This window comes from Podarcis tiliguerta (assembly GCF_965153285.1).
Source record: "Podarcis tiliguerta genome assembly, chromosome: 8".
Taxonomy (NCBI): Eukaryota; Metazoa; Chordata; class Lepidosauria; order Squamata; family Lacertidae; genus Podarcis; species Podarcis tiliguerta.
The window spans coordinates 23,499,500-23,521,868 of NC_139541.1; the positions used below are offsets into that span (position 1 = coordinate 23,499,500).

Sequence of the window (22,369 nt, forward strand, 5' to 3'; positions counted from 1 at the left end):
AGTGGCGTTGCAATGGGGGGCATGGGGGGCGGTATGCCCTGGGTTCCATGTTTGCAGGGGTGACAAGAAGTCACCCTGCGTGGGCTTACGGTGGCGCAAGCAGCCATCGCGCCGCCACAGCCACCTTTGGAGGATCTTCCATTTGTGGCTGTAGCTGCAAGCAGAGAATCCGGGCGCCAGCAGCAATCCACTAAGTACAGCACATATGCGGCATCGCACACATGCACTGTATGTAGTGACTCCTAGGGCTTGAGTTAGCATCAGACATTCTCCTGGTTTTAACTGGAATTCAGAAGAAGTGGAATGAATTAGAAAAACATTTTAAAATATGTCATTGTTTCTTGTTTGGGCCCTGCTGAGGAGCCCACAGAGGCAGGCAGGCAGGTTGGTAGCTTCAGAACCATGGAGAGCACCTAGCGTTGGAAGCTGATGGAGGTCTTTTGAGCCTCTGCCACCTCTCCTAAGCTCCCCTCTCTTTGGAGAATTGGAGTATCTTTATGGGCCGACAGTGGAAAGGACTCCTTCGAAAGGTGGTGGACTCTCCTTCATTGGAAATTTGTAAACAGAGGTTGGATGGAAATCCACTGGCGATTCTTTAGCTCTAGTTGCTACGTTGCAGTGGGTTAGACTAGATGTTCCTCGGGGTCCCTTCCAATCCTGTGATTCTTTGAATCAGTGTCCTGGTCACTGCTGGACTCTGGGGTCATGACAAATGGGGAAAATTAGAAAATTTAAACTGATGTTGCTGGATTTCTTCCCCTGCTTATAGGGGTGTCCTGGGTAGAGCTGTCTCCTCCTGACTGTGATGGCCTGGGATTCGGACTCGGATGCTGAACCTGAGGGATCCCAGCCTGCACAGGATTCCCCGCCTCCAGAACCAGCTGAGCTGGGGCTGGGACATGAGCCTTAAGGGTCCTCACCTGTGCTGGATCCTCAGTTGCAGGCATCGGCTAAATCTGCTCTGGGTCCTGAGGGGATGGAGGACCCATTGTCTGCAGGTGCTCCACTCTCAGCCCCATCAGAGGAAGCTGAGGTTGCCTCTGGGTCCGGTAACCCTCCAGCCTCTCCTGAGCTGCAGAGGCTCAGGGCAGAGAGGCGGAGGGAACTAAGTTCCCGCAGGAGGAGTGCTTGCCTCCCGGCCAGGAGAGGCAAGTCACCTGAGGATCGAGGCCGCCCTATGCCTCGGGGCAGATAAAAGCCGGCCAGCCACAGTCACAAGTTGCTGGAGCAACATTGTTGGTTGCTTGTTCCTGCCTGAGCTCTGGGCCCGCCCTGGCTTCCTGCTTGCATGCCTGTTCCTGACCCGACACCCTGCCCTGCACCCAGCTTCAGCTACTACAGACTGCCTCCATGTTGCACCTTTGACCACGGACCGGACTTGGACCTCGCCTCTCGGGTAACCCACGGGACCAGCACACTGACTTTGTTGGGTGACCCTACTTCTGACACCTGTTGCGTGCTATATTATTGGAGCAGGAGGAGGGGAAGTTGCTGACTCAAAGAAGAGTCCTCAGGTTGAAAACCAGCCAAGGCAGATGCTGGCTGGCTGGCTGAAAGGATTGATTGGGATTCCGCATGCAGAACACAAGCTGAGGGGTCAATTCAGGCAGGAAAGGAAAAGAGCTTTCCACCTGCAGGAGACAAAGCATCGTCTTTTGCAGCTGGTTAGATAGAGGATCAGCATCAACCTGCTCTCCTTTTGCCCACATCGCTATAAGCGGCGGGGGCGACGGGGACTGATGGACCAGCAGTCTGATCACGCCTGACAGAGGGCAGCATTCGAGATGTGACAGGTCGCAAATTTGTGCTGCAGGATGACATATCTCGTTGCCCTGAAAGGCATGCGTGGAATTTGTAAATCATTTGAGAACAATCATCCAGCAGAAAGGTCATGGTGAAACACACAATACCTCACCATACAATGGGCCAATGAAATGTTTTAGCTCTTGCAGTGGGGGGGGGGGTTTCCAGCTTTGTGGCCAGTCTTCTTTTGAAATCTTATTTGTTTCAAGATTGTTTCTCTTCATGCACTTACTCTCGCCCCCCACACGCACACAAAATTAAAAGAGGAACCCTGTTGAATGTAAAAAGTGAGGGAGGAGGGGAATACTGTACAAATTTCCAACACGCCTTTCCACCTTAGGTAAAGGGACCCCTGACCATTCGGTCCAGTCATGGCCAACTCTGGGGTTGTGGTGCTCATCTCGCTTTATTGGCCGAGGGAGCTGGCATATAGCTTCTGGGTCATGTGGCCAGCATGACCAAGCCGCTTCTGGTGAACCAGAGCAATGCATGGAAACGCCGTTTACCTTCCCACCAGAGTGGTACCTATTTATCTACTTGCACTTTGATGTGCTTTCGAACTGCTAGGTTGGCAGGAGCAGGGATCGAGCAACGGGAGCTCACCCCGTCGTGGGGATTCGATCCGCCGACCTTCTAATCGGCAAGTCCTAGGCTCTGTGGTTTAACCCACAGCGCCACCCCTTTGCAGCTTAAGGACTAGAAATTTACTTGAAAATTCAACCTGCTGGGTGGGATCCCCCCCCCCAAACACACATGCCATCAATGGAAGCCCTGAACAATGAGTTCCATATTCACAATGGGGCTTTCCCTCACCCTTGTGATCCCCTGTGCTCCCTGAAATTGGTTCATGGGGTTGGGAGAGCCTTCAGAACATCCCATGCGGGGAGGAGAGGGGGGACTGTTACATCTGGCAAGGTGTGAGTGGCCGAGGGTTACTGTGCGAGCTCCATGAAAGAGTGGGTGTGCCGATCACACAGGGTCCCCGGACGTTTAACGGTCTATTGATCCCTGTGCCACCACTGTGCTTGCTTCCCCGCTGCCACCAACCCTTTACTCTCTGGTAAAACACTGAGTCCAGTCAGTTGTTAAAAGTGAACCAAAAAATAAACAAGTTTATTTTACAAGCATTAACAAGTTTTTGGTTTCTCAGATATTATTCCTGTCAGTATCTTAACTTTAGTTTCTTTACTGGCCTATACCTTCCTAATACCTTCTGACTGATTATCTCAACTCTTTGACTGACTCCTCTTAACAAATTCTCTCCCTCTCTCACCCCAGACTAGCCCAGCCCAGAGACTTATCTTCTCTGCCTCTCCTAACTCCAGACTGTCTTCTCAACAACTCTAACTCGCTAAAAACCTCTGTGCTTAAATCTTATACAGTGGTACCTCAGGTTAAGTACTTGTTCCAGAGGTCTGTTCTTAACCTGAAACTGTTCTTAACCTGAAGCGCCACTTTAGCTAATGGGGCCTCCTGCTGCTGCCGCACCGCCGGAGCACGATTTCTGTTCTTATCCTGAAGCAAAGTTCTTAACCCGAGGTACTTTTTCTGGGTTAGTGGAGTCTGTAACCTGAAGCGTATGTAACCCGAGGTACCACTGTACACCGTTAACTGTGCCACCTGGGTTCCCATTGGTTAGTCATTTTACAATTAGTTAACCCTTTCCCTATGAACCCAGTATGATGTCACACACATAGGAGGGCAAACGCCACAGTGGGGATTGGGACTTGGGGCTCCCAGGTCCCTACTCTCTGCTGCTCTAACCACTGCACCTACACTGCTCTTTTCCACGCTGATCACAGTTGCACAGTTTCTGCCTGGGTGCCCTGGTGTAGTCTGGAACCATCAGGCAGCAAAAAATTTCCCTGCCTGGAAGACCACCTGTTGGTAAAAAGCAGGCACTTCTTGTCTAATCACTATTAAAACTTTGGCAAAGCCTAGGAAGGGAGCTTCTCCTGGGGTTAATGGATGTGTAATGGGTTTATTCAGCTGTAGCGAAAACAACCGCAATTGCTTAAGAGTCCAGCACGAAAAGAAGCACCCAGATAGAGAGGGAATCTTGTTTCTCGCTCGAGGAAGCCGTGCTTAAAACATGCACGGTATCGAAGGGTTTGTCTTGCATTGCACCTAGCCTCCAATTCAGCTGGTAATTGCAAAATTACAGTAACTAAGAACTAGCACCCTAGTTTGCATGGTGCCTTTTTCAGACTATAAGCCTGCGGGACGGGACTGGCATTTGTAAGCAACTCTGGAGTCAGTTAGGGGGTACTGAGTTGGGTTGACCCAAGTTACATAATCAAGAAAACAAATTTAATGAGAGGTGGGCTTTGTTTTTACATTTCTGGCATGGCAATGGAAATGATATTTTTCATTTTAATTTATTCACACTACTATATAGGATCTTTATGTAGCCCCCTTCCCCATTTCACAGGTCACTTGACTTAATTTAATTCTGAACAATGGTTTTGGCTACAAATTGTCAGAATATACAGTGGTACCTCGGGTTACAGACACTTCAGGTTACAGACTCCGCTAACCCAGAAATAGTACCTCGGGTTAAGAACTTTGCTTCAGGATAAGAACAGAAATTGCGCCGCCGCCGCCATGGGAGGCCCCATTAGCTAAAGTGGTACCTCAGGTTAAGAACAGTTTCAGGTTAAGAACGGACCTCCAGAACGAATTAAGTTCTTAACCTGAAGTATCACTGCAACAGTAATAATATTGGTTTTTAATAAAAAAACTTAAAAAGACAGAGAAAGATCAGAAATCTACTTTCTAAGTGCTCAACTTTTTCCATGCATTTCCACCCTATTGCTCTTCTGCTTGTTGGTGTTATTTTCTAATTAACATGAATTGTTTTATCTATTTCACCAATGGGTTTATCGTTCTGCCATCAGTCCTCGCACCCCCCTCCCAGTTCCCCTTGACCCCCATTCTCTGGTCTGATCTTCATTTTTCATTTTGCAAGCCACTTGCGTCGTCTGATTACAATGTGTGAAGACGTGAAGGATCATATCTAATGGAAGCAACTTTAAAGGCATGGATAAATGTGTGTCATTTTTTGTGGCAAAGAACAACAACAACATTACACCTCCCTAAAAAATCCCTTTGATGGGTTCTGAGCAGGAAATGACTCCAGGTTGCTCTGTTTTCTAGGGCTGTGATTCAGAGTGTGTGTGTGTGTGAGAGAGTGAGAGAGAGAGAGAGAGAGAGAGATCAACATTTGTCCTTCCTCGTTTGCTACAGCTGTAACGAGGGTGGGGAATTAACGAACCTCATGACACGTCTGTCACCTAATAGCATCCTGATGAATGTACCGCCCAGTGTCCTTTTCAAAATAATTACAAGTTATCAGCTATCTGGTGCTTGCTGGGAGATGGAAGTGTGGTTTGTGGGGCAGCTCCCGGGTGTCGGGAAAGCAATAATTTGGTCTCCTTGAATTATGATCATCGTGGATTACAGGAGCACCAAGAGGCGCTCATTGTTTCAGGCACTCAGCAAATGCATCTGGCAAAAAACGCATCCCTCCTAAAAGCTCTTATTGCCCTTCCGGGTCCTTTCCAAGGTCCTTCACGAAAAGCAGCTGGCCTTCTCCACTCCCTTACAAGTCCATATTGCAATGAAAGGGGGGGGGGATGCCATGCCATTAGAGTTCACCTCTTCCCACATTCATACGCACAGGGCAATGTGACCCAGGCAACATTCACCCTACAGCTCTGACTTGCACTGAGTCAGACCCATCTTTGCCTACACTGACTGGCAGCAGCTCTCTGGGGTTATAGGCAGAGCACATTCCCTATACTGACCGGCAGCAGCTCTCTGGGGTTATAGGCAGAGCACATTCCCAGCCCGACTGGGAGATGCTGGGGATTAACTCTAGGACCTTCTGCAGTCACAGCAGGTGCTCTATAGGACTGAGCTATGGGTGCTCCTAATAAACATAGAAAGCTGCCTTATGCTGAGCCAGCTGCGAGTGGTCCACCCAGTTCAATATTGTCAACACTGGCTGGCAGCAGCTCTCCAGTGGTTTTCCCAGCCCTACCAGGAGGTGTCCCAGATTGAACCTGGGACCTTCTGCATGCAAAGCAAGTGATCTAGCACTGAGCTACAGCGAGTCCCCACGTAAAATTGCTCCTTCCTTCACAAAAGGCATTTTATTTGTTGATTTGATCTGGGTGCGCTTTGCAACAGAAAAGTAGGATAAAATCATAGGAATGTAATCGTAGAACTGCTGTATACCTAGTCAGACCAGTGGTCCATCTAAATGAGCTTTGTCCACCCACACTAAATGGCAGCAGCTCTCCACAGCTTTAAAGCCCTAATTTCAAGGCACTGGGGCCTTGAACCGGGGACCTTCTACATGCCAAGCGGATGATGCTTTGAACCGTAGCCCTTCTCTAGGGCTGGGCAATATATATAGAGAGAGAAAACATCAACATTTGTCCTTCCTCGTTTGCTACAGATGTAACGAGGGTGAGGAATTAACGAACCTCGTGACACGTTCGTGTCCATATGAAGCTCATATTGTGATAACAGTTTCATAAGTTTTGGCCTGGCAATATATTGTGAATCATGATCTGTGTTGGGTCTGGGTGATATATCACCCAAAGCTAGTTCGAAGTCCATATTGTGATATTGGTTTCAAAATTTTTGACCTGGCAATATATCCTAAATTATTGGGGGGGGTGCGCGCACACACACGCACGCATGTGTGCGCTATGCGAAAATCACAATGCAGGCAAAACCGTGAAGCCAGCCAATGCCTCTTCATAGCTCCATCCTTACTTCAGACGTTGTGATATATCACTATATTACAATGTTTAGCTAGCGATATATCACAATGTAGTGAAACCATTGGAGGTTTTCCAACAGACGTTGGATGGCCATCTGTTAGGGATTCTGTGATTTTTTTCATTGCAGGGGGTTGGACTAGATGGACCTTGGGATCCCTTCTAACTCTACGATTCTATGTTTGCTTGGTTACAGAGAAGAGAGGCCTCTCATTCCCACAGGGAAAGCAGTCTGCCAGTCCAGACTGCCATTAGATTTATGCGAGGGCAGCTCCTTTCGGCCTCTTAGAAGAAGCAAGTTCCCCTTGCCTTTTCTCTCTGGTTCTTCAGCAGCTGATCTCAGCTTGTAAAGGGGCAGGCAGGGGCCAAGAGACAGAAGCATTTCTGGCTTGTAAAAAAAAAAAAAACTCTCCATGTCCTTTAACGAGCCATTTAACTTCCCTGTCCGCATCAGTGTCCGCGTTTTGTAAAACAGAGTTGAAAAGCCTGGCTTTCCCAAGGTGGTAGCGGGTAGGAGGATCGGCAGAAGTTAAAGAGAGGAGGGATAGACTTAAATCAAGACCTTCGGGAGAACGCCTGAAGGAACTGAAGTGATGCAAGGAAGCAAGAGGTTTCTGCAACTCGTGAGAAAGAGAAACGAAAGGGCAGGATTGCAGGGAAGAATCAGGGAGGCAGTCTGCATGGTCTCGGGGGTCTCCCAGACCAAATGTGGCCTTTAAGACACTCCCTAGGCTGCACCTCCCCTCCAGCCATACCTCCTTTGCCCAGGCCAGATCCCTCAGGGACGTAACTTGTTGTCCAGAAGGGAAAGTGGCGCTCAGGCTGAAAAAAGATTCATCCGGCCTTGGCCCAGTATACCTGAAGGAGCGTCTCCACCCCCATCGTTCTGCCCAGACGATGAGGTCCAGTTCCGAGGGCCTTCTGGCGGTTCCCTCATTGCAAGAAGCAAAGCAACAGTGAACCAGGCAGAGCGCCTTCTTGGTAGTGGCGCCCGCCCTGTGGGACGCCCTCCCTCTAGATGTCAAAGAGATAAACAACTACCTGACATTCAGAAGACATCTTAAGGCAGCCCTGTTCAGGGAAGTTTTTAATGTATGACATATTAGTGTATTTTTGGTATTTGTGGGAGCCGCCCTGAGTGGCTGGGGAAACCCAGCCAGATGGGCAGAGTACAAATAATAAATTGTTGTTGTGGTGGTGGTTGTTGTTGTTGTTGTTGTTGTTGTTATCCCCCCCTGTTGTAGTTCAACAGAATCTGGAGGACGCCATTTTGCCTTCCTCTGGAATCTGAAGCGGTGGCAGCAGTGGGGATAAGAGGGACAAAGAGTATACTACTTGCCCAAGTGGTCCCGAAACTGGGATCAAGGATGCAACAATCATTTAACATACATCCTCTGAGTCGTTTAAGCACCCATGTTTGCTCCCACACAATGAGCAGATCATAGAGTTTGGGGATGGTGGGAGGGAGCCAGAATCGAAGACGGTAAACTGTAGACATAATGACTGTGCGGCACGATTCATTGTTGAACCCACGGAATGGGTTTCATGCTGGATGGGGTAGTCGTTTTCTCTTTGTCTCCTTAACTGTTTTACCTCCATTTTATCTCCTTGACTCTCTTAGCTCGTGGTGAGGACAGGCTGTTTTTTGAGATTTTGCTTTAGTTTGATGTTAATTGAGGGACGCGGATGGCGCTGTGGGTTAAACCACAGAGCCTAGGACTTGCTGATCAGAAGGTCGGCAGTTCAAATCCCCATGGCGGGGTGAGCTCCCGTTGCTTGGTCCCTGCTCCTGCCAACCTAGCAGTTCGAAAGCATGCCAGTGGAAGTAGATACAGTGGTGCCCCGCAAGACGAAATTAATTTGTGCAAGTAGATAAATAGATACCGCTCTGGCGGGAAGGTAAACAGCGTTTCCTTGTGCTGCTCTGGTTCGCCAGTCATGCTGGCCACATGACCCGGAAGCTGTACGCCGGCTCCCTCAGCCAATAAAGCGAGATGAGTGCTGCAACCCCAGAGTCAGCCACGGCTGGACCTAATGGTCAGGGGTCCCTTTACCTTTACCTTTGATGTTAATATTTTCACCAGCCATGCCAGTATTTTAATGGTTTGGCCAGTAAAACTGAGTTAAGAACCCGGACCGGGAAGAGACTGATGGATTAGGTTAATGCGGTCCATCTTCCTGTTCTCACAGTGGCCAACTAGATGCATCTGGGAAACTTACAAGAAGGACCTGGGGGCAATGGCACTCTCTCAGCCGTCGCCTCCGTGGTTTCTAGCAACTGGTATTTGGAAGCATTTTTGCCTCCAACCATGGAGGCAGAACATAGCCATTGTGGCTAGTAGCCATTGGTAGCCTTCTCCTCCGATCCTCTTTCAAAGCCATCCATGTTTATGGCCATCATTGTCTCGGGTTCCATAGTTTAACTGTGCTCTGTGTGAGGGAGTTCTGTTCTCTCTAATGCCTGTGGAACCATCTTGTGCCCCTGGTTTCTTCCACCATCACCACCACCATGACCCCCAGATGCATCTCCAGTCTTCATCCCTAAGCCATCAAGGATTGCTTTAGCTCCACCAGCAAACAGCCAGATTCTGCAATGGCTCCACCCATTTGGCCTTTATAAAAATCCTAGATTCAAGTAGTTGCTGAAACAGAAGCCAAGGCCACGTTTTTGCCTGGGCATCTCCATTTCTCAATCCTGGACTGTGGGATAAATGGAAGCACCCATGAGATTGTATGGAGCCTGTTTTCCTCCCTGGCAAGCTTCAGGGAGTCTTCTTGCACAGGTGAGACTGAGAAGAGCTTCTAGGGTGGTTGTTTATTTAACTGCATCATCTAGTTTCCTAGAAAGGAAGCTGCTTAAAGAGTCACTTGATGGTGCCATTGGCCGTAGTGCCAGAGTCCAAAACCTCTGGAGAAAACATCAGAAAATCCCTGCTGGATCACGCCAGTGGCTCATCTTGTTCAGTGTGCTGGCCAGATATTATTCCCCCCCCCCCAATAATTTTTATTATTTTTTTCAAAATATCTTAAACACAATACAGCTTAACAATATTATTCTCCTTTCAATCTATATCTTATTTGAATTAACTTCCCTCCTCCCCTCCTCTGGCTTCTCTACATTGCTCTTACTTAAGTGTGATTACTATATATACATTCTATAAATGTCTATAATTCCTTAATAATTTTTTGTAATGAGAACAGAAAGCGTGCTCTGGCGGCGCGGCGGCAGCAAGAGGCCCCATTATCTAAAGTGGTGCTTCAGGTTAAGAACAGTTTCAGGTTAAGTACGGACCTCCGGAACAAATTAAGTACTTAACCCGAGGTACCACTGTAAATGTTATGAGTTTTATTTCAATCCTGTGAGTGTCTTTATTTATGTACAGTTTTCTCTACGTATACCATAAATTTGGACCATACTTTTTGGTATTTCTCATCGTCCTGCTGTCAGATTCTTCCAGTTAGCCTTGCTATTTCCGCATACTCCAATACTTTCTGTTGCCATTCTTTAATTGTCGGAATATCCTGTTGTTTACATCTCTGTGCGAGGAGTAGTCTTCCTGCTGTTGTGCCATACAGGAAGAATTTCTGATCTTCCCTTTTAATGTCCTCTCCAACCATTCCTAGCAAAAATGCCTCCCTTTTTTTAATAAAAGGTATACCTAAATATCTTTTTTAACTCATTATACACACTACTCCAAAAAGACTTCACCTTGTCCTGGCCAGATATTAATATGGGCTTCCTGAGAGCAGGACCTGAGTTGCAGCAGCAACACTCTCCACATTTGTCATTCCCAGCGACTGGTATTCAGAGGCGTTTCCTGTCGCCTTCCCCGTTCTCTAGAATCCTGCCGCTTTGTTTCGCAACCACTTGGGGTAGCAACGCTGGCCACCAGCCCACTTCTGCTAAACGTTTCCTTTCCGCTGCCTCTCCCAGGCACCATTAAGACAGCGGCTCCTCTCCCCCTTTTCCCACGAGGACGACCCTTTAATTCACTTTGGTGCCATGTACTCGCATTTACGTGTTGCAAGCAAGCGAGAGTCCTTGTTCTTGCAATGCTTCCAACTTTTAAGTGACGAAAAGTGCCTTGTGCATGCGGGGGGGGGGGGGAGTCTGCTGCTTGATCGAATCAATGTCTCTCACTTTGGCCAGCTTGGGATGTGTGCGCAGGAAGCAAATGGCAGCTCTGGTTGTTATCTTTCTTCCCCATCGGAAGTCGCTCTGTCGCTGAAGCCACCTGCAGAAAGAAAGCCTTTTGCACCAACACCTGGTCTCTGGGAGTTGCCTCACTCTCTGATCAACGAGGACATAGCACTTAGAGGTCGGGCTAATTCTGCCCCTGCAAAGCTCCCTCAGCAGCGCTTTGCAGGCACCAAGAATCAACCAGTTGCCATGGTTGCCAAGCCCTGCGCACGACTCTGGCTGAACCCTGACCACCAGCTGGTTGCCATGGCTGAACTCGAGTGTTGTGCAGCACTTTGAAGCTCTGACAGTCAGCTCAGAATATAGGAAGCCGCTTTCTCCCAAGGCAGACCATTGGTCCAGCTCACTTAGTGATGCCTGCCCTCACTAGCACTGTGGTGTTGCCCGTTCTTTTTAAAATGTCTGTACAGGTGGAGAGAAAGAGTTAATAGGTAGACCAATAGAAAAGGCGGAAGTGGAGCCTACCTGTTTATAAAAGGGCTAAGCCTGAGGTTTGGGTTGGTTGGTTTTGGTTGGTTGGTTGGAAATAGACAGTTGGAAATAGACAGTCAGTGCAGTTGGTTCTTGTGTGAGGGGAGGTAGAAGAGTTAGAGACAGGATAAAAATAAGACTTAAGAAGGTCCAGAGTAACAATGTTTTGAATACAGTTAAAGTTTATTTGTGTCTGCAATAAACTACACTCTTCTTTGTTAACTTACGAACCTGACTGACCCAAACCATGCGTCTCTCCTGGGAGTGACACGGTGGCTCGGTGCCCCACGGTGCCCAAAATGGCAGCATGGGGCTTGCATCCACAAGGCAGACTCTGTGGGCAGCTTGCGGTGCTCCCAGGTGGTGCCCCCGTGCGCAGGCTCAGACAGAAGGGGGGCCTTGGTCAGCATATTTATCTATATTTTCCATTTTGTCTTTATATGCAGGTATGGTTCAAGCCTTGAAATAAAATTATTTGCCAGCATAACTTTTGTGAAAATTATTTATATACTTACTTATTTATAAGACTTCAGTTATCCCCAGGGTAAAAAAGGGGGTCACATTTTCTACCTGGCCCGGGCCTTTGCCTGGCTCTGCAAGGCCCTGCCCATGCGCAGCTGTGAGGAGGTGGGAACCTTTAGTCTCGGCAACTGGTTTCATGGAATAAGACCCAGAGGGAATGAGCTGCTGTGCTTATTATGCCTGACACTCAGCCAAGTCTGTGAAGAATGTGTTTTTGCTACTAGAAAGTTAACACCAACTTTGAATTGTATACTTTTCCGACAGGCTCACTCTGTGACACCTGACATCATTGTGGTGCCAGATCACTGAGAGGTGGGGTTGCCACACCTACTGGTCAAACTTGGGGTGGCAGAGGGAGAGATTAATAGATTCACCCTGCTGGCCTGATCCAATACCCCACTGCTAGTCAAAATACTTGCACTTGGTTTCTATGAGTACTACCTCTTAACCTTAAGGTTCCCAGGTTACTCTTGTCTCACAGCTCTTAAAGGAACAGGCACCACCTTCTGTTGGAGGAGTGTAAGGCCACCTCACCCAGTTTCAGGAAGCTACCTTAAAAAGAAGAAAGTCTCCCCAAAACTTTTCTTGTAGCAAATTGGGTGTCTGTGCCTTAAGGGGCCCGAGATGCCCAGGAAATGGATTTGCTTCAAGTGTCCATATATTAATTGCAGTAGTTGCTCTTTCACCAGCTCCATGAATTTGAAGCTAACCCCAAATAATTTCAGAGCATCAGGAAGCTGTTTGGCTTAAGGGGACTAGCAACGCAGTGGTTTGGCTGTCGATTGGAGGTCACTGGTTTGACTCTAAACCAAATTAGCATTGCTTCCTTGGATAGTTATTGCCGGGTCCATGAGGGCAGCATGAGAGTGAAAAAGGTATTGCCTGTCAGGCGAAATCCCAAGTTTCTAGCTTAAAAAGATGTTTCTAGCTTCAAAGATGGCACCACCATTTGGCCTCTATGGACTTTTAGAAGTGGGTGGGGTGATTTTAATGCATTTCCCCCTTGGTTTAAATGTATCTATGTGTGTTGTTTATTTGCTTGTGGTAAGTTGCTTTAACAGGGACGCGGGTGGCGCTGTGGGTTAAACCACAGAGCCTAGGACTTGCTGATCAGAAGATCACGGTTCGAATCACCGCAACAGGGTGAGCTCCTGTTGCTCGGTCCCTGCTCCTGCCAACCAAGCAGTTCGAAAGCATGCCAGTGGAAGTAGATAAATAGGTACCGCTCCGTCGGGAAGGTAAACGGTGTTTCCGTGCACTGCTCTGGTTCTCCAGAAGTGGCTTAGTCATGCTGGCCACATGACCCAGAAGCTGTACACCAGCTCCCTCAGCCACTAAAACGAGATGAGCGTCACAACCCCAGAATAGGCCACGACTGGACCTAATGTTCAAGGGTCCCTTTACCTTTAAGTTGCTTTGAGTTGCCTGGGGCAAGGAAAAGCAAATAACGAGTTTAATAAAATACAAATAGACTTGCTGGATCAAGCCAAAGGGGGCCCATCCCATCCAGAATCCTGTTCTCACCATGATCATCTGGATGCCACGATGGGAAGCCCATGAGCAGAACCTGGGTGCAACAGCAGCACTTTCACCACTTGCAATTCCCAGCAACAACAGGAATCTGGAGGCAGTGGAAGGAGATCATAGCCTTGCGCAGCCATCCTCCTTGCACACACTCAGGCACACGTGCGATGACTGATTGCCCTACAGTTTTGCAATCCAAATAGGCCCGCTAGAAAAAAAATCTTAAAAACAAGAGGCAGGCCTGCTAAAGGTTACCAGGCAAATCGAAGATACAAGCCCGCTTGAGTCTTGGCTTGTAATCCCGAGCATTACTGCATTAAGGAAAGCGATTCGTGATAGCTTACATAACAGGCTGTTGCTTCCTCGCAGGCCCTCCTAACAGGATTTATTAAAGGGGGGGAGACTTAGAGGGAAAAGTGTTCTGCTCATTAAACCTGCCCCTTTGAGACATCAAGTTCATGCTCTTTTTAAATGTCTCCAACACAATCAATCCAGCAAAAGCAGAATCCGCTATCTTGAGTCGCTCTCGCAGCTTCTTCAGCCCAAGCCTGTTACGGTTTCCGCAGAGGGTGGTGGGACTCTCGTATCAGAATGGACGGATCTGTCAGTTTCGCTTTCTCGCAGTTTCTCATTCTTCCTTTTAAAAGAAAGGAGTTTGTTTTAAAATATAGTCAACACAACATATATGCGTTGAACTTGCACAATTTGAATTTTATGCGGTCGAAGGCCAGACACAATCACGCATATTGAATGCATGGAAAGTGAAGAGCTTTTTGTGTGGGGTTTTCCCAATGTGGAAAGAGTTTTAAAGTTCTCCCTCTTGTAGGGACACAGGTGGTGCTGTGGGTTAAACCACAGAGCCTAGGAGCTGCCGATCAGAAGGTCGGCAGTTCGAATCCCCGCGATGGGGTGAGCTCCCGTTGCTCAGTCCCTGCTCCTGCCAACCTAGCAGTTTGAAAGCACGTCAAAGTACAAGTAGATAGATAGGTACCACTCCAGCGGGAAGGTAAATGGCATTTCCATGCGCTGCTCTGGTTCGCCAGAAGCGGCTTAGTCATGCTGGCCACATGACCCGGAAGCTGTACGCTGGCTCCCTTGGCCAATAAAGCGAGATGAGCGCCGCAACCCCAGAGTCGGCCACAACTGGACCTAATGGTCAGGGGTACCTTTACCTTTACCTTGTTTAGTGGGCTATGACAGGGTCTAGCAAGCTTTCACAGGACAGCCCCGCAAGATTTCATGAGAGCCTCCCAGAGCCTGGTAAGCAAGTCTGAGAGCTTAAAAGCACTGTGCCTTCCTTGGGGGCAAGGTCTGCTCAGCACATGACTCCAGAAGGTAAGATTGCTTGCATGGGGATGATTCCAAGGGGGTGCTCTGACTGGACGTGTTTTTGCTTATATTCCATTCCAGAAACATAACCCCCACATGAGTTGCAAGTCCCTGTATGAGAAACAAAATTACAATCAACAAACTTTCTCAACACCCCCCTTTCCTCCCCATACAACCAGTTGCCAGCATTAAGGTGAGAATTAGGATGCTCTTGTTTCTCATTTTTTTCTTCAGTAATTCATTGTGACTTACAAGTGCAGTTCAGGAGAATCTGGGGCTACTCCAGTTTGTCTGTACAAATGGTTAGGGGCACAGTGAAGATATTCAAAATCATGTAGACCGTATTTGTAAAGAAGCAGCTGGCCGAGTGTTTTTCAGTAAATTTAAAATGCTTTAAGTAAGTTTAAAATGGTTTACTTACAGATTCAAGGTCATAGTCATGCATTGTTACATGCAGCAGCAAGGATAATACAGGCAAGATGCTCTTGTGTAGAAAATACAGCAAGATAGCTTCAGCCATGTGCTCTAAGCACAGAGCTAGCTTATAAATGTCTGTCTTCACTGGCTACATGCTGCAGAACAAGTTTGTGTTTCTAAATTAATTGTGCAGAAACCCTAAGATGGCTCTGTTAGAAGTCATGTGCCCATCTGGGCTAAACACAGTCTCCTCAGACATCCTTCTTCAATGGTACATTGTGGAAAAGAATATGGGCAAAGGAGGGAACTTGACTTCTTTCCATGGTGAGGGGGCATGACCTAACTAAGTCTATCTAGCAATAGCAGTTGGGCTTAGTTATGTTTGACTGCAGTCTCTCACAATGTGGTGGTGGTGCTTCAAACAGCACTTTTGAGAAGTGCTTTAAGACAGCCCCCAGCTCAATTACTTCTCAAAAGCACTGTTTGATGTAGCTTGCACACTTCTTCCGAGAAACAAATGTCCCTTGACATCATCCAACAGGGGAAAGCTGCCTTTATCAAAAAGGACAGGTGTTTCTTCATTTGTAGCCTTGTCCCCAAATGCTGAATCAAGTTGCCTGCCCCCCAGCTGCGCCATTGGAAGCAAAAGCAGTTCAGGGGATTAAGGAGAAACCTGTTGAGTCCCATTCCAGAACCATTTAGCGCTGTGACTTCATGGAAACATTGAGAAAGAAGATCTAATTATTATTATTTTTAAATCCTCTTTTGCCATCTGCTGGCAACCACTGGGCAGTGTTTGGCTTGCCAGTGCCAACCAGTGGGAATTGTAGAGCTGGAAGGGACCCTGATGGTCATCTAGCCCGACCCGCAACATATCATAATGGTTTTGTATAATTCTATGGTATAACTGCACTTGGAATACTCTGTGCAGGCAGTGTGGTATAGTGGTTAGAGCGTCAGACTAGGACCTGGGAAACCAGGGTTAAAATCCCCACTTGGCCGGTCTGTCGCTCTCAGCCTAACCTACCTCACAGGGTTGTTGTGAGGATAAAAAAGGAGGGAGGGGGAGAGCTCACAGGAGAAAATGCTGGAAATAAAGGCTTGCATTCAACTATTTCCTGCTCAGAGCAGACCCATTAAAATTAATGAAACTATGTTAGCCCTGCCTGTTAATTTCATCAGGACTACTCTGAGTAGGCCTAGTGTCGCAGTCATTGCTAGTTGTGCTCAGAGGAGACCCACCAAAGCTAATAGGTCAATGTAATGAAGACATACAAAAATGCTTTATATAAGGATGGAAGATTGCTTTGCAAAAATGTGTTTATTGGGAGAAATTTGCTCAGAGATAGAGGAAGAAGGAATGGGACTAAGTGCTGGCACATCCATGTTTCCAAGATTCCAGGTTTCAAATTTTATTTGAAACCATGATGACTAGCATCTTTACAAGACGGACCATAGTGTCTTGCATGCAGAAAGGGTCCTAGGTTCAGTCCTTAGCATCTCTGGGTAGAATTGGGAGCTAGACATGTCTAAAAACCTCGGAGACCCACCGTCAGTCACTGTGGACCAAAGGCTGCTAACTAAATGGCCGTTCAGATGTTGTAGGACTGCAATTCCCATCACTCCCTGACCATTGGTCATTCTAACTGGGACAAGGAGAGTTGGAGTCCAGCAATGTCTCTTTATATGAGCAGGTCTCCCATGCCCAAGTGCCACCCTCCCTGACTGGCAGCAGCAGCAGCTCCCCTGAGCTGAGAAATGCCTGTTCCTGGTTGCGGTCCCCAAAATCAGGGACCGCACATGAGTGCTTAGCTGTGATTCCTGCATTGCAGGCAGTTGGGCATTGAGTCTTGGGCATCCCTTGTAATTCTATGATTAAACAGAGGTTGGGTGACCATCTGTCAGGGATAACTTAGCTGTGATTCTTGCATCACAGGGGGTTGGGCTGGATGACCCCTGGGGGGCCCTTCCAGTGCTACAATTCTACGATTTGATGTGCAAAACATGTGCTCTGCCTCGGAGCTACAAGCCTCTCTCTCCCCTCCCATCCCCAGTGTGACGGGGCAGTGCATTATGGGAGGACGGCAAATTCTTGTACCAAAGCTTTTCCTTCCCAGTCTCTTTCTTCCCTTTTCTTCTCTGTGACTCTAATAGTGGGGCCGTTTGGCACCTTCCCCCGTGAGAAGGAAAGGGGCGGCCTGGCTGAGCAGCTTCAAAAGAAGGAGCTGAGTCCTGAAATCTTATTTGGTGCAGCTTAAAACCTCTGATTGGAAGGCTGAGCCAGGCAGGTGAAGTTCTCTCCCTGGGCACGCCTCCTTCCTCTCAGTGAGCTCGTGCTGGCAAACTCTGCAACCTGTAACAGGGTCAGGTTCCAAGGTGCTCAGGTAGCGCAAAGGGCACTTCCTGCTTTGGTGGGGAGGAGTCAGGAGGGGAAAGAAAGAAAAGAAAGAAAGAAAGAAAGAAAGAAAGAAAGAAAGAAAGAAAGAAAGAAAGAAAGATCTTCCAAATCTCCAGGGCCGAGTCTCCCCTTCCCCTCTCCAGACTCCGCACCATGAAGTCGGAAAGCGAGGAGAACAAACCTGGTATGTGGGGAGAGATGTTGCTTCCACGGTTACCTGTCTGAAAATAGCTACCTCGTCTCGGGCCTCGTCTTTTGTGGGGCTTTTGCTGAGGGTGTTTGAACGGAGATCCCTTTTGCCACATTATGCGCTGGCTTTCCTTGTCCTGCGAGTAAGCTTGTGTAAGTTTGTGCATTTGTTACAGCAGCCTCAGGGAAACACCAGAGGCCATGTGGGCAGGCTGTTGTTGTGCAGGCAAGTCTCCGCCGTCTTCTTTTTTAAAAAGCACCTTGTCAATTGCTTTTAAACTTGCCGAGGCGCGAGAACTAGGAGCAGCCACCCAGAACGGCTCTCTCTCTCTCTAGGGCATGGTTCATTTTTTCCCTTCCGTGTTTCAGAGAAGGGGAATGGGAGCCAGCGCTGAGCCTCTGAAATGATAGCCTTCAGGGAGGTGTGGTTCGACGCTACTAACAGGGCACCCAAGCCCCAAACAGTGAAGGACTTGTTGGATAGTGCCTTGTTCGAAGGCTGGGAGTTTGACAGGCTGGGAGTGGGAGGTGGGCCCTCGGTGCATGAGATAATTCTTAACGTGATCTGTGGTTGCTAGGAGCCCATTGGCACCTTGGGTTTTAATTAGGATCGGCCTTCCGGGTTGCCTCATTGCCAGCTGTCTTGGGTCGGGGGCCTTCGGCACACGGGGTTGGAGAACAGCTGTCAGGAAAGGTGTGCTGCACCTGAGGGTGTGTAGCGGTGTGTGTGCCGTGGCTTGCGTGTTCTTCTTGTGCTCACGTCGACGAGGAAATTGCAGGAAAGCAGCAAAAAGAACAGGCCAGGGGGGATGTGTAGGTGATGTCAGAGGGTGGGGTCCTTCGAGCCAAATCGGCTGCAGCCTCCCTGGAACCTACAAAATATTTCCTGGCATTAATATAGGTAGCCGTATATGTGATGCCCTGCAGGTGTTGGACTCCAACTCCCATCAGCCCCTGCCAGCATAGCTAGTGCTCGGGCATGATGGGAGTTGTTGTTGCTGCTGCTGCCATATGCCTGTCTCAAGAGACAGTGGAGTATACTTCCGGGGGTGAAGTCAAACTGCTGTTTTAGCAGCACTAAAGTGACCTGGCCAGTGTGTATGGAGGTCCTGGGCTGCCCAGATGACAAGACCCCCTTCTCAGTTTTGCTGATGTAGTCCAGAGGAAAGCAGAGCAATACATTTGGCACCAGCTTGGCTGCAGGAATTGCCAGAAGGAGGTGTACAAGGTGCCACCCAACTGCCTTAGGGACTCCACTCCGGATTTGTGTAGGGTTTACTCCTTAGCCTTTTCTTCTCCCAAAGATATTTTGCAATGCAGCAGAGATTTAGGATCAGAGCTTTCTTTCTCCTAGATGGGCTACCTTCCCGGGTTGATGAGTCCCATCTGCCTCTTACTTCCCTCTACAGCATGTGCAGAAACCGCCTTATTGGCTTTTTCGGCCCACTAGTGGTCTCATCCACTCAGTCCACCAGAGCCTGCCTTCGCATGCAGGGGAAGTCCCGAACTCACCAAGAGTTTGAGACCCATTGGCTACCCTCACCTGGTTTAGCTGGCCGGTCAAAGCTGTTCCCAGGGTGTGGCTGCTGTCACCTGCTGACAGCTTCTAGGAGCCCCAGGTGAGAGCTGAGTGCAAGGTGGGTAAACTACCCTTAGAAGCAACATGATGCCCAACAACATCTTGAGGGCAGCATGTTGGCTACCGCTGATCTACCCCCACCCCCGTGTGATCCTGAAGGATGACAGGTGGAGTCTCTAGCCCAATATCTCACCAGAGTTGAGGAGGCAAATCTCCCATGTACGTAGCTCAGTGACAAAGAATCTCAGTCCAGTATATCTGAAAGAGCATCTCCACCCCCATCATTCAGCCCAGACACTGAGGTCCAGCGCCAAGGGCCTTCTGGTCATTCCCTCACTGCAAGAAGCCAAGTTACAGGGAACCAGGCAGAAGGTCTTCTCAGTAGTGGCACCAGCCCTGTGGAACACCCTCCCACCAGATGTCAAGGAAATAAATATCTGACTTTTAGAAGACATCTGAAAGCAGCCCTGTTTAGGGAAGCTTTTAATGTTTGATGCATTACTGTATTTTGTTGGAAGCCACCCAGAGTGGCTGGGGAAGCCCAGCCAGATGTGTGGGGTATAAATAAATTATTATTATTATTATTATTATTATTATTATTATTATTATTATTATTATTATTATTATTATTTGCATCCAGGTTCACTCTCCAGGAAGGGCTGGGAATGTCCCCAGCCTCAAACCCAACACCGCAGCTGCCAGCCAGTGTTGACAATACTGGGCTAGATGGACCAATGGCTCAGTTGTAGGCAGATTCCCGTGCTTCTCTATCTGCAGAAGTGCGAGCGATTTGTGGCCTTTGCTGTGTGCCCACATGAGAGTTCAGTGAGAGTGGTGGTGGGGTGCTTATATGAATGGATGGGTACCGTTCACCATCATAACAAGCCATGTGGCCGATGGACAACATGCTTTCTTCCCCCCAGATGTCACTCAAGGCAGGAGAGTTAAAAGTTGCAAGTGGCTTTCTCTTTCCTCTAAGGCAGGGATGGGGTCCTTATGTTCCTCCAGGTGTTGCTGGAATCTATCCCATCATCCCTGGCTGGAATTAATGGAGTCATCTGGAGAGCTACAGCTTCCCTATACCTGATCTATGTCCTGAAATCACTGATACAGTACTTAGGAAGGAGAGAGAGAAATTCCTTGCTGAGATCTGAGGGGCAACGACTGGAACCTTGAAAAGCATTTGAGTTGCACAGAACCTTAACGATTGTTCTCTACAAGAAGTGTTTTGCGGCCATGAGTATGTTCGTCCTCTCAAGAGCTTTGTGAATAGTCCCATTTTACAGGTGGAGGAACAGAGACTGAGAACCAATGACTTGCTCCAGGTTACCCAGCACTTTCCCCTTAGCTGTCCTGGCAAAACTTGCGAGCGCCTGATCTCCGCCACCCCAACAGTGAGAGCAAAGTGCAGCTATTTTGAACCACTTAGGAAAATAACAATGCTACCTAGACATATACTGAGGCCATTGGTCCATCGATCTTAGTACTGTCTGCACATTCAAATGTGCCACCCAGTCTGAGCCCATGTAGCTGAAACAATGGCCGACTTCTTCCCTCTTTTCCCCTGCCTCGATTTCCCTATTTTTGTTCTTTCCTCACCTGTTGAGTTTTAAATTGTAAGCTGCTTGGGGCAAGGACTTGTCCTCCTAGAAAGATGCACACAGAGGGACCTTTATAGATAAGAAGTAAATGCAGCATTGCAGAAAGTGAAACGGGCAGCCTAAACCCTGCTGGTCTTAAGTGGTGCAAAAGCTTTGGCTGTTTTCCTCACCCGCAATAGAATCATAGATTTGCACAGTTGGAAGGAACCCCAGGGGTCATCTAGTCCAACCCCCAGCAATGCAGGAATTGCAACTAAGAGGCCCCCAATTTTTGAACTTGCAGAGACGGGTGGTGATGTAAGCTCAGTGCTTTTGCACATTTATCTGTACGATCACTTGCAATGTGAAAACATGAGGACTAGATGGTTATAATTCTGTAAATACTGAGCCACAGAGCCAAAGACTTGGAAATGGATAAATGTTTCAAAGTTCTTTGGAAACTTTTGCCTGGCTCTCATTCTGCATAGAAATCAAAAACTCCAATTATACACCAATTAAAAACAACCCCTAAAGCAAACTACCCTTTCTAAATTATGGAAGTTGGGTTTTTTTTAATCGCTTCCCTGTGTGGTCTGCATATTGTTATATCAAAGGGTAGATATTTGGAAAGTATTCCTCCTCCCGCCTCCCCAATCTCCAGCCTGAATCCTCAGATGAAGTTACAATTTAACTTTTGGGTAGTGGACTTTGTCCTTGTATGGAAGGAACCCTACAAACACACCCATTCACTGGAAGAGATTGGGAACACTAGTCCTAAACCAACCCACCCGCTGACTGAAGTTAACAAATCTAAGTTAGTTGTGTCCATTAACTTCAGCAGGTCTACTCTGAGTAGGAATAGCATTAGCCAAGAGCCCATGGAATTTGGCTGACTGCCCAGACCAGGGTTTCCCAAACTTGAGTCTCCAGCTGTTTTTTTGGACTACAAGTCCCATCATCCCTAGCTAGCAGGACCAGGGGTCAGGGATGATGGGAATTGTAGTCCAAAAACAGCTGGAGGCCCAAGTTTGGGAAGCCCTGCCCTAAGCAGTGAAGCTGTTTGAAGGCGTTAAAAACAAACAAACCTAGCACTTCATCCAAACTCCCATTTAAATTTTCTCTTATCTATATTGTTATTCTTAACATCATTATCATTATTACTTACTACGTTTGTCACTTTTAACAACAAAAAAGTTTTGAAGTCATTTCTTTCTTTCTTATGTATTTATTCATTATTGAGTTCAATGAGACTTGCTCCCACATTCATTGTGTATATGGCTAAACACCAGCCCTTCAGATTTTATTGGACTCCAACTCCCATAATCCCTGACCATTGACTATGCAAGCTGGTGAATGGTGGGAGTTTAGAGTCAAGCAACATGAGGCAGGCACTGGTTCACCACCCCTGTTGTGTGAAGGATTGCATCTTAGCCCCCACCCAGGAGTAGTAAAAGGTAAAGGGACCACTGACCATTAAGTCCAGTCGCGGACGACTCCAGGGTTGCAGCGCTCATCTCACTTTATTGGCCGAGGGAGCCGGCATACAGCTTCCGGGTCATGTGGCCA

General features: G+C 47.9%; 1 protein-coding gene across 2 annotated transcripts in view; it reads left to right on the top strand.

Moving 5' to 3' along the window:
- LOC310682889 (kazrin-like) overlaps nt 1-22,369 on the top strand; it is a 215,738-nt gene that overhangs the window by 116,685 nt on the left and 76,684 nt on the right. Inside the window, exon 1 of one of the 2 annotated variants that reach the window (XM_083452199.1) lies at nt 17,461-17,639. The exons of the other annotated variant lie outside the window; for it this stretch is intronic. Within the exon in view, the coding sequence (XP_083308325.1) occupies nt 17,609-17,639 (31 nt within the window). The 5' untranslated portion in view covers nt 17,461-17,608. Of the gene's footprint in view, nt 1-17,460; nt 17,640-22,369 lie in introns of those variants that run through there. 2 annotated transcript variants of the gene reach the window in all.